General features: G+C 40.6%; 1 protein-coding gene across 4 annotated transcripts in view; it reads right to left on the bottom strand.

Annotated features, from left to right (window-relative positions):
* Positions 1 to 12,053, bottom strand: part of magi3a (membrane associated guanylate kinase, WW and PDZ domain containing 3a) — a 107,922-nt gene that overhangs the window by 18,973 nt on the left and 76,896 nt on the right. For all 4 annotated transcript variants that reach the window (XM_085259042.1, XM_085259043.1, XM_085259041.1 and 1 more), the window contains exons 4-8: positions 6,443 to 6,649; positions 3,981 to 4,143; positions 3,038 to 3,117; positions 2,282 to 2,339; positions 369 to 475 (exon numbers count right to left, since the gene is read on the bottom strand). In XM_085259042.1, the coding sequence (XP_085115168.1) occupies positions 369 to 475; positions 2,282 to 2,339; positions 3,038 to 3,117; positions 3,981 to 4,143; positions 6,443 to 6,649 (615 nt within the window). The remainder of the gene's footprint in view (positions 1 to 368; positions 476 to 2,281; positions 2,340 to 3,037; positions 3,118 to 3,980; positions 4,144 to 6,442; positions 6,650 to 12,053) is intronic.

Below are 12,053 nucleotides of genomic sequence, written 5' to 3'. Positions count from 1 at the left end.
AAGACCTGAGTTTTGAGGTAAATGCAACTTTTGCTAATTCAAATCTCAGAATGCAATTTAGACCTATGTGTCTACTATAAAACTCTTCAAGCGTGTGTTTAGTAATGGTAATGACTGGATTTTAATGTTGATCTTGATGAAGGCTACAGGCTGAAATGCAGTGGTCAAGCAGTAAAGTTGTTCTTCATTACAAATGTTGCTGAAACTTCAACTTCTAATGACTGGATTTTCAAAGAAAGTACCCATTTTCCTCCACACTGACAGTTTTCTGTACAAAACGGACAAAATTTGACAATTTGTTCTCAAGCCTTCCTTGTGTATGAACCACTTTAATATGCCTGCGGCTCGAGCGTTGTAGGTGCAGTTACCTGAGGGCGTAGCAGCTTGTGGAGGTGCTGCAATGGGCGTGTCCACACTTGGTTTTCTCTTAGCTTCCATTACTGGATTTTCAAACTGGGTCTTCTGGTTGATGTGGCTGTACAGGGAATATAATATTAAATGAGCAAAAATCAGAATGTTAGATAAAGCTAGAATGTGCATTGAAAATATAAATGTTTTTTTGTTTCGATTGCATACTGTTGATCTATTACTGAGTTTCTCATGTCAGTTGACAGTCCAAGCTGCCAACTGATGGTTCACCGTTTGGTATCGCTGAATAGTGCTTGTCCAAAGAGCAGATACTGTTCTTTGCCTGCCATGCAAACCTGCGATTTGAATACGAGGGCTGTTTGTGACATAACATGTGCTAGGCAGACAGGCTGTCTTTATAATATGTGAGCTGTTCTAAATACATTACGAAAATCTTTAACCTGTCTTTGCCAGAACTGCTGCACATTTAAATGGTTTGAGAGAATATCTAAACCTCATTAATTAAAAATAAATTAACTGTCATGCCCAATGAATTCTGAGAGAATTTACATGGAGGAAATCAGTAGCAATCTTTCATGCTATGGGCCCATATTGTATAGCTGGGATAAACATCTGCTCAATGCCTCATAATGCGAGAATAAAAAGACTTAATGAACAGCAAAATGACAGAAATAAAAATGTGCCCTTTTTCACATTACAGGCACTGAGGTGGTATCGTTCCAGAAGTTTCCTAATATAACCAGGCTTTGCCAATCCAGGATCAGCAGCTATACTTGGGGGACTTAACACGAAACTTAATCTAAAAACAATTAATGATTTGCAGTCACACCTGTGTGCTTAAACATTTCCTGTTACCAAGGGAAATGTCCTTCCACGGTTAGATGGTAATGGAGAGAGGTAGCTCATCTGCATAATAAGCTTTAACGGTTGTAAATCACCATTACAGCACCTTAGGAAGAGAAAATGCATTGATGCTGCACAGTGAATCAGCCACATCCTGAGACACTGACTGTATACGTGTGTGCGCGCGCGTGTGTGTGTGTGCATGGGTACTCTGCACTCTTACTGCGTATGACTCATGCACAGAGATACCCTCGCCATTATGTCTGAAGAGATAAACATTCTATTTCCTTCATTTCTGTCATTTCCTCTTTTGCTCTGTCTCACTTTCTCAATCCTTGATTGCCACGCCTCATGTTTTGTAGACACAGTGAGACTTTGCGTCACGTCGTTGCATTTGGTCGTTCATTCACAATAAAATTTGCCAGACAAAAAAAACACAGAGACAGAAGGGAGAGAGAGAGAGAGCCTCTCAATGACCCTCTTGCATAAACAGGCGCGTATATTTCCCCCCTGCCTGCGGGTCTCTTCCTCTTTGTTCACAGTAATGGCACTAAAATGAAACACTGTGCTCTTGTTTACACTCTCGATCAGAATTGAATCTCACCCTCGTTTCCATCTCAGGGACCTCTAAATCTTCATTGTCTGTTGTCTCCACTGTATTTTCTTTTTCAGATACACAGACAAAGCTGTAGCTCACTTGTTAGTTCCCACAAGGGTGCTTTCAGCAGAATTGTGGGAAACTACTGTTTGCACAATTGCATAATGTACTATTATCACGTGTCCCACAGGTTCCCCTGAGATCCAGCAGCTCAACATGTATATGCTTGGTATTAAGTGATATGGCTTTATGTTGCAGAATATACAAAAATATCTTGAAATAGAAACCATTCTAAATGGGCATTTTAGAGAAGTCAAATATGCAGAAACAGCTTCAGAAAACCTATAAAGGTCGAGAATGATGTCTCTTCAGGAAAGAGACTAAGAGACTCAATATCACCATGCATGCTTATCAACAGGTGTAGATTTCTATGGATCTCCAGGTATAAAAGGAAGAGAGAATTTTACTTACTCTACGTAGTATGTGCCAAATTGTGGATCCTCAATCTTCTCCCAGCCATAGGGCAACTCTGGATGAAAGGGAAAAAAACAGACAGGGAAAAGGCTGACTCAAATCACTTAAGATACTGCTGAGGCACTACATGGACAATTGGACACACTCAATGAAGTGTGGTGTTTTGACTGGCACCATCACAGCATGCTTAGCTACACCTACAGAACAGGAGGTTATTTGTCACTATGTGTTTAAGACTTGATACACACTATGGAGGAGGAAGGGGAAGACGGGCGGGAGGGGAGGGGGGGACACCGTGTGTTGTTAGAAAGCCTCCCAGGAAAAAATAACAGCCCTTCTTTCCAGTGGTGTGTATGTGTTCAGCATCTCGGGTTTCTGCTGCTGTGTGACAAACACACGCAGCGCAGAGGAGATCTTTACGCAAGAGGAGCCATAGAAAATTGCCTTTTGAGAGATGCTGCACTGATGAGCTCTCTGCATGTGTCCACGAAACCATTAGGAGGAGACGGGCGGACTGAGGACTGGGGGTTTGTGCTGTGTCACCAGCATGACTGTGACCAGGAGCGCTCAGCTGTTCAGTATCCGTCTGTTAGCCAGCACCCCCTTCAGAGAGGCAGGGATGCAGTTCATACACACAAACCCTTCAATACAACAAGGACTTGGGAAAAGTGTAGGTAGCATGTGAGCGGACTCGATGGCTGTAAGTGCCTGCGCGATTGTTACTTATCACAGAGCTAGCTCCTATTGCCTCACCTCCTTCGTCGCATTTCTCAGGTGGCTTGGCTTTCTTGGCAAGACGTGGGTCCAGCCAGGTGGTGGTCTTGCTGTTATGACTGTAATATGAAAAAGATACAGGGCTTTAAGCACAGTTTAAATTATTTTTCAAATACTTAAGATGCCATTAGAGTTGAGCAATTAGCGCTTAGATCTCTTGGGAGCCACTTCACCCGGGGAGTGTTTTTCCATCTCTAGCAAACGAACAGAGCTCTCCCAAAACAGGATTATGACTAGTATTTAATCTTTTGGGATCAAATACTTTATTAAATAACCTTTTAAAAATATTAGTACAGTTTTAACAAAGCTCAGAGGACCGTTTGAGGCATAAGGGAGATGAAAAGAAAAAAAAAGTCACAGATTACAGAAAGATGGAAAGGGATGACACAGAAAGATAAAAGAGTGAGCAGTTGCAGAGATCATAAAGAGCAGAACTAAGACAGCAGGTCAGGGGTGGCGAGCTCCATTTACCCTGTTGTTTCTCTCACTGGCAGAATGAGCTATTGATTTAGCAGCAGGCAGCTTTACTTGGCTCTCTCAGTGGCTCAGCATTGACTGTTTGCCACACTAACGGGCCAGGTAAACAATGCGGGCCTGCTGCTTTTAGCGGCAGCCAACAAAACCAACATCAAACGCAGGGGAAATAAAAGGAAAAACTTTATTGAGACTCAACTCCACTGCAATGGCTGAGTCTACAGACAACTTCCATGTTCAGCACCTGCTGGTAATTCAGTACAGAGAGTTGCACTGAATAGGAAGCAGAAAAAGTCAGAACTCTAAACATACTGGGTTAACAAGGCAGAAACAAAGAGATGAAGAAGAAACTGGGACTACAAGCAATGGGATTAGAACAATGGTGATGTAATGGGAGTGTAATAGGACAAAAACAAGACAGGGAAGTCACAGTAGAAAGGCTACTTACTCGATGAAATAGACCATGCCGGTTTCTGTGTAGGCCATCTCCCAGTTTTTAGGCAAGGGCTCCTGACTTTCATCCTCTGTGTTCCATATACGCAAGTCCATGGCCCCGGCTGACTGGTTGTAGCTGGGCACTGTCTTCCTCCACTCTGCTTTGTCCTTGTGCTCTGTGGCCAGGCATGGGGAGAGGGACATGGGCATGGAGACAGAAATAGGAATGGGTTGGGAGTAGTGGTGTGGGAGATGATAGAAGGAGAAGGAGACAGGACGTGAGAATGTGGCGCCATTGGAGCTCCTCTGGGCTCCTTGCATTTCTCCCTACTGCTGCTGCTGCTGCTGCTCGAGCTGCTCTTCCTCTGTACACTAGCCGGACTGTTACATCCACAGGAGTGTAAGGGGTAGAGAGAGCGAGCGAGAGAGACAGAGAGAGTACACGCAAAGAGGACGGAAGAGCAGCAATTGCCATAGGATTTGCATGTCAGTAGTGATGTACTGAGAACTGCCTCCCAGGCAAGAGCAGAGTTGACCAATGCTTCAGCCCAGCCGGGAGCGCTACATCGCAACTCTATTAGCATCATAGTGTTGCTTGTGCGTGAGGGTATTTGCCTAATCTTGATGTGTATGTGTGCCTGTCTGGGTGAGGCTCTTATCTGCAGGTTTCATCTGGCTGTGTGTGACCTAGCTTTGTCGTGGCATTGAATGCTCACTCTGTTTGGCTGGAATAAAGGAATGGCAGGGGGAAAATAGTGACAACTGTTGACTGGAAGAAGTCAAGAGCTCTTTGTACTGAAACCAGGGCCCTTTTTCATGATAGAACCAGAAAGATGTTTCTGCATTTATAAAGTCTGAATAAACGACTACACACAGACACTTGCTCTAGGGTACAGCTGCTTTCAGCCCTTTCAAAGAAATATAAACAGAAGAGCTGTTGCAAATTTGTGCAGGCAAGATTGCTAAAAACCCCGAAATTACATGAAAGAAATGTACAATCAGTACTTAACTACATTCAAGGCCCAGAAATATGCCAGCTGCTACCTCTTTAAGTGGGCACTCTAAAACCATATGAAGAATTCATGTATTTTCAGTGAGACAACTGACGTGGTTCAGGGGGTTGGGAAGCCCGTCTTGTAACCGGAAGGTTGCTGGTTTGATCCCCAGCTCTGTCCATCCTGGCCATTATGTCGTTGGGCAAGACACTGCACCGTACCGCCTACTGGTGTTGGCCAAAGGGGCCGATGGCGCGATATGGCAGCCTCGCTTCTGTCAGTCTGCCCCAGGGCAGCTATGGCTACAACTGTGGTTTGCCTCCACCAGTGTGTGAATGAATAGTGGAATTGCAAAGTGCTTTGGGTGCCTAGAAAAGTGCTATATAAATGCAATCCATTATTATTGTTATTATTATTAATTAATAGTGATATTTGTCTATAATTAGTATCTTCTCTTGGTTGAGGTCTACACTGCCATCCAGAGATGACAATGCATATCTCTGACAATTTCTTACTTTGAAATATAGAAATTCAACCTAATACAATAACTGATCTTTTTAAAAGAAAATGTATTTATTTATTTATTTTAGAATTCGAATCCGTGTATTATATCTCTGGGACCTAATGTGTCCTTCTACACATAAGGTCCATGCCCATGAGCATATAGACAAAGCATGAAAGGAAGAGGAGGGGTATGATATTTGTTTGTTAAATAGAATAGAAGCGTGTCAACCGAGACATCAGGTCATGTGGGCCGGCACTGACACAGTGGGGTTGTAGGTGCAGGGTTGCAGCCAAGCTTGACTTTGCTGCCTGCCTGAACTACGGCTACGCACAATTTATTTTTCAGATCTTTTTTTTTTCGTCTTCATTTTTAAAAACATGTTGCAAGCACTCAGAATTGAGAAGAAAAGAAACCTTTCTTAATTTAGCATTTGCTGCTGTTGCCACTCGAGATACATTTTTCAATTTGCATATGCAACACACGACTCTACTTTTTGTAGTGTTTAAAATAAAAGAGTGTCTTGAGGTAATGACTTTCACTACTGCTACAATTTCATCCTCACTGTTAGCTCTTAGCTGAGTCATGCAGTGGCATCCGTGTATGCGAATGAAACGAGCACAAACTATCTTTCTACCCGAGGGATTGCTTCTATTGATCTCAGACAGACTTTGGCTACATTTTGACTTTGCAGTGCTGTGATTTAGTGCCGACCTTGCATGCAGAGCAGCTAATCCTGAGAATGTTTATTTGGAGAGAAGAATGATAAGGAGAAAAGTAAAAAGGTCCTGCTGTTTTGCATTCTGAGAACAATATAATGAACTGCTGGAAAAATAAATAAATCAAGCAAACAAAAAAGTGCTGGGGTTTAAATGTGTAGAAAGCCAGTAATGAAGGGAGCTGTAATACAGCTAGCAGAGAATGCTAACTAACACTTGTGAAAGCCACGAAAAAATTAAAAACAGCGGTGTCCCTCACCGGTCAGTCCGTTGACCAAAGGAGGCCTCTCTTCTTCCTCTTCCTCCTCTGGAGCAGCGCTGTCCTTTCTGTCCATCTTACTGACAGAGGTTGTGCGTTTTCTTTGGACCTCCGTGTCAAATTCCTCATCAAACAGAACCTGGTCCACCAGGTCTGGCTGTACAGGGCTCGGCTCCGCAGGGGGCTTAGGGGTCCCATAATAGTTGCCTGGGAAGAAGAGAGGGCGAGAGTGACAATGAAATATATTCTTTAATACATTTTAAAAAAATATGTGCAAGCTTTCTTGATTAATTTCATCATATAACCCTAACCCCAACCACTTATCTATACACATATTCACATACAACCCTTCCACTCAGCTAACCTGTAATCTGTTTCTTACCCTTACCCTTAGAGCAGACTTAGAAATTGCTAGGCAGCCTCTGCTTTGAAGATCTCATATTTAAATGTAGACACTTCAATTTTACCAAAATACACACAGACAGCCAGAAATGTTTACTATGGTATGAAAAGAGTTTCTTTCTGGCTTTATAGTGTACTGCGAAAAGAGGAGATAGAAGTACACACAAAACCATTGTGCTTGCAGCAGACCAAAAAGAGACTGTATCACTTAAAGTGTGAAAGATTACTGCTTTTTTTTTTTACCTACAAATTTTATCTGGCAGACCTGTACTCTGGAACAAAATGAGACCAAGGATTTGCTGTTGTAACCCTCAAATGTTGTGAAAATCTCCAGGTTATGAAAAAGTCTGTAGCCTTTCTCCTAGATGCCAATATCACAATCAGTACTGACCCACAATACCATATGCTCAATCAGGACCACTGACTATTACTGTAACAACAGATCATTTGCTGGCTTCTAATCTTTGAAGTGGCCAAAGAAAAAAAGTTTTGATTCACTCATTTTGTTTATGTGTTAAAAAACATAATGTTATATTTACTATTTCACTCACAGGCAATTGTGGCCACAGCGCTTATGCCAAGGTTCTCGGGCACTTGATTGTCCCTTTAAGTCCATCAGCTTCCCTTTGCTGTCATGTTGGAGCCTAAGGCAGTTAACGGTCTTACACCACAGAGCAAGCCTGTGTCTTTTCTCAACTACAAAAAAAAACGGGGTGACCCACTTACTACTTGCCACCTTCTTTCTTTGTGAAAAACAATTGAGGCCAAAAGATGTGAGAAAATAGTTGTGAAAGTATGGTGGAAGTATTGATTGTCCTCATATTTTTGTGTGGGATTGCAGTGTGCCGTGCTTTGTTTGAGTAGCCGAGCGTTGTTTTTGAACAGTTAAACGGCACATCGGAGAGTGGAAAGACACTGTGACCAAGGAGTCTGCGGGGAGGAGAGAGACAAGGGAAGGACCACTTTCTCACTGACAGAGATATGGTGGAAATAGAATTAAGTTCCACATTGAGGAACAATCATCCTTTCTATTGTTTAATGTCTCTCATTTATAATAAATAAATATTCAAAGCCTTATCAAATTATCGCTTGCCATCTTAAAAGGAAAACAAAGAGCATTCAGATTAATGTACCTTACACTGAAATGCGTTATTACACTGACTGCAAAGTATAAGGTTATTAAGAGTTACCATCCAAACACCATTTTTAATCAGCTATAATTATGATACACTAAATAAACAAAAACAAAATCATCCTAGAGATGAGATGAGAAATTCATCATAACTGAGTCAGGTAAATAGATTAATGCACATTTAAATTAGAGAGCATTATTATCAGAATCAATTGGTTACTAGGTTTGTAATTAATAGCAAGCTTAATCGTGGAATAAAAATTGGAGGAGGTAAATTAGAAGTGGTAATTTGCTCTCTTCGTTCCAGTTTCTGAAGCTCACACAAAGGTTCCCGTAGCTTCTCTAAGTACCCCAGTGCAAAGAGCGGAGAGACGATGGCCAAAATAAGGAAGCACACTGAAATTGATTGCGTTGTAATTACTGTGTACTAATGAGTCACAACCTGAAAAGCAGCTTTTGTTTAGAATCACTACCTCCGTCCAGCACACAGATACAAAACCATAAGCTCCCAAAGTGAACTGAAAAGACTGCAGGCTAGATGTTTTTTTAAACTGTAGTTTAAAAACTGTAGAGTCCAGCTCATTAAGAACTTGCTAATGCACCGCTAATATCATTTAACATTTATATCCTGTGACTTTGCAAGATCCCCAGGCATCTGCTGTCTACTATGTACTATGTATAATTATAATATATCTAATTCTGTTCTGTGATCTGTGTCTTCCTTTTTATGTGATGACTCTATAGAGAATATATATGTTTTATTATTTTAACGACAAGCCACACAATAACAAATATATTTCATTATTACAAACAGATAGGTCAAACAGATCCTAATTCCTGATTCTAACAGATCAATAATAAAGATATCTGTGAAAAAAACAACTAAAGAATAAAAGATCAATTGATTATCTATACACAAAAAGCACAACTGCAAATTATAACAGCAAGAGTAAAGACGAACAATAAAGGCTGTATTTACTGTTGCATATCTGAGCCAAATTGATGGAAAGGCAGAACTGTGTCGGTTCAAGCTGTTCTGTGTAGAGACGTGGGAGCGAAGAGATACTCAGGAGTCTTTCTCTCTCAAATTGTGGTAGGATGCACCAGGTACCATCAGTTCAATACAATACAATACGATACAACTATTAATAATTTACCCATTTAAAATTATTAGTGTCCACAGAACAAGTGAAATGAAACAATGTAACAGTATGAAGTCAAAGTGCATCTCTTTTCACTTCTTTATACCTCAACTCATTCTAGTAACACAGCTGGGTTTGTATGTGTATAAAATGGTGCAGTATTTGTTTGAAAAACCTTTTAAATTGATATATTTTAAAAGCATTTTTTGATTCAGAGGTTTGGCGAGCTCTGCTCTCCGTTTCATCGTGCACACGCCTCCTTAGCTTTGCTGTATGTGTGTTCATTTCAGTGTGGCAGAAAGTGAAGCGAAGAGAAAGATTTGACTTGAAGACCACTAAATGATTAAGTGCAATAAATATTTCTTAACTGTGACATCAATATAAAACATCTATAAGAAGGTAAAAAAAAATCATTAACTGCATCTAACCTAAAAAGAGAAAGTGGCAGGGAGAAGCAGCACCAGCAGCAGGTGAGCTTTCTGCAACATTTCACAGGCATTCGCTGCATTTTACAAGGATGACTGGATCTTTTTCTCTGCATATACATAGTTTTTCTCCTTGTAAATAAATGTGTTCAGTGCCTTTCTGCTTTCATCTGAGGTGTTGGTGTTGTGTGATATCCAGTGGCTCTGAATACTCTATTTATCTTTGATTGACTCTACTGACTAAAAGGCCAGCTGACACAGTTTGCTAAGAAAATATACAGTTCAAGGAAAACCCTCTATTCTTTATGTTGAAGGCTAATATTTAAACATAGAAGCTATTTTAAATTATTAAATTACCATGTCTTATCTTTAAAAGCTACAAAATAAATCCCTCAGGATTAAGAAAGTTCTTATCTGCTAGGTGGCAGATTGTGGAGTGACACAAAAAGTTCAGTCCTTCTTTTGATTCTATTTGTCACAGCCTATTTGCAGATTGTACACGTGGGCTTTCCTTGCAGGAGTGTTGCTACACCATTAGCAAGTACTTTGCCTCTATCGCCTTATTAAAAACAATAAACAAACAAACAGTCTGGCCAGCTCTGGATCAGATCTACTGCTAATTTGAAATAGGCCAGGAGTTTTTGGCGTTCACGTGTGAGCTTATTAGCTTTAGCTAACTTCTCCAGACAGATGACTTACTCTGGATGAGCTTTTTGAGCTCTCTGGTCTTGTTAAAGCCTTAAATCAATTTTTATTTTTATGTTTGTTTGTTTTTTGTGGTGGGTTGCCTGCACTGCTGGTTAGTATAATTTATGTTGTTTTACACTGCCTCTTCCAACCCTAGGGTTCATGAGTGTGCCCACTTGGGAACCACTGGTCTAGCCAACCCAGTGCACCCAACAATCTGTTGCACCAGGAACTCACATTAATGCAGCTGCATCATTTCAACAAAAAGGGAAAGAGAAAGAGTTCATTGTTTTTCATTTCCACATATTTATATATAAACATCTCTACTGATAAATGAAATTCCAAAATCTCAACATAGTGTGCAATCCTCATATGTAATAGTAGCAACATGGACATTCCTGCTTTTCTTTCCCTAATATTTATGCCATATTCTTTTCACGAAAGCAAGAAAAAAGGGAGAAACTTATCTGACCCGTGCATGGTGCTGACATATTTCAGCCTAATTAACAAATGCTTTATGCATCCTTATCAAGACAAAAGGTTCTGGTTTTAATAGGATACGATCACCTTTTGGCAACCTCGATGATGTCAGAGTGCTCACCATGAATCTTGCACCTTAATTACTACCCTAAGATGAATGGACTGTTCACTCTCAGAAGAAAATGGAGAAGGAAAAATCCCTGAGGCCACCATGCCAGCAGCTACCCGTGACAATATGTGATTGACAGAAATAGACACCTGTTGATGTGGGCTCTCATTTAGCCAATTAATATGCTGTGGTCTACCAAAAAAATGTAACAAGAAGCAGCAAATACAGAAAGAAATTAGAGTAAGAATTACTATTTTATCTAGGTAGGAACCCCTTTTTTGTTCCCTAATAGCTTAGATTTAGATCAAGCTCCTGATCTTGGAATTCCAAATTCCTGTAAGTCACCCACTCACAAACATTGGATGAGATTTATATGCATCTCAGTTTGGTTTCTATATTTAACATACTTGAGGGAAAGTTTGTCTCAAATACAGAAAATCACAGTGGATCAACGTATTACTATCCATCATCAACAGCTTGTGAATTTTCATTCTCAAAGTACTAACAAGTTCAGCATAGTGTTATTACATTAAAGCACCTGTTAGATAGGTGGTGAGTGGTGGATGGACAGTGTAAAGCAAAGTCATTTTCATTTGAACTCAGCTAACACTTGGTTGGCACTGTCAGAAGATTACACAGCCACACACTCATACTAAACATGCAAGGGTATGTTTGCTGCTCGTAAGAAACAGTTTTGTGTGAAAGAACACGTTTTTAAACTTGGCTGCTGTTCCCCAGAGACCCCAAGACGAAATGTATCCACAGTCCTCATGTGTTTATTGATGGGAAAGAATGTGTATACAGATTGTGTGTGTGTGTGTAGATATCATGCCATCTGTTTTAGTCAGCAGCTGCCAGAATACAGTATCACATCTCCAACTTGTGAGTAACTGAATAAAATGTGAGTACAACTGTTACCACAGTTATATTTGCAGGGAGAATTAACTCCTCCAAATCCTACTTTATCCTTCAGAGAAACTTTTGTTATGAGCTCTGATGCTACAGAGCAAGAATTCATGAAGTCAGGGTCACTTAGTAATGGGAATTGCTAGCAAATGTTTTGTGGGGATGTTTTCAAAGACAAAAGGAAATTGGAGACATCCCTTATACTGTGGAAGCTTGGGAAAAACCTCTTAAGGATTTATGCTTTGGTTCAGCTCTCACCACAACCGCCCCCTCCACCCTCACCACATTTATCCCTCTGACTCTTTGAACCTGCCGGCTGCAGTCACCG

Source organism: Mchenga conophoros, linkage group LG20, assembly GCF_057382185.1.
Source record: "Mchenga conophoros isolate Kocher_MC1m ecotype Shallow Benthic linkage group LG20, M_conophoros_male_GT1.1, whole genome shotgun sequence".
In the NCBI taxonomy this organism is placed as follows: domain Eukaryota; kingdom Metazoa; phylum Chordata; class Actinopteri; order Cichliformes; family Cichlidae; genus Mchenga; species Mchenga conophoros.
The sequence above is the reverse complement of the archived record's forward strand: the minus strand, read 5'-3'. Positions and strand labels throughout refer to the sequence as shown.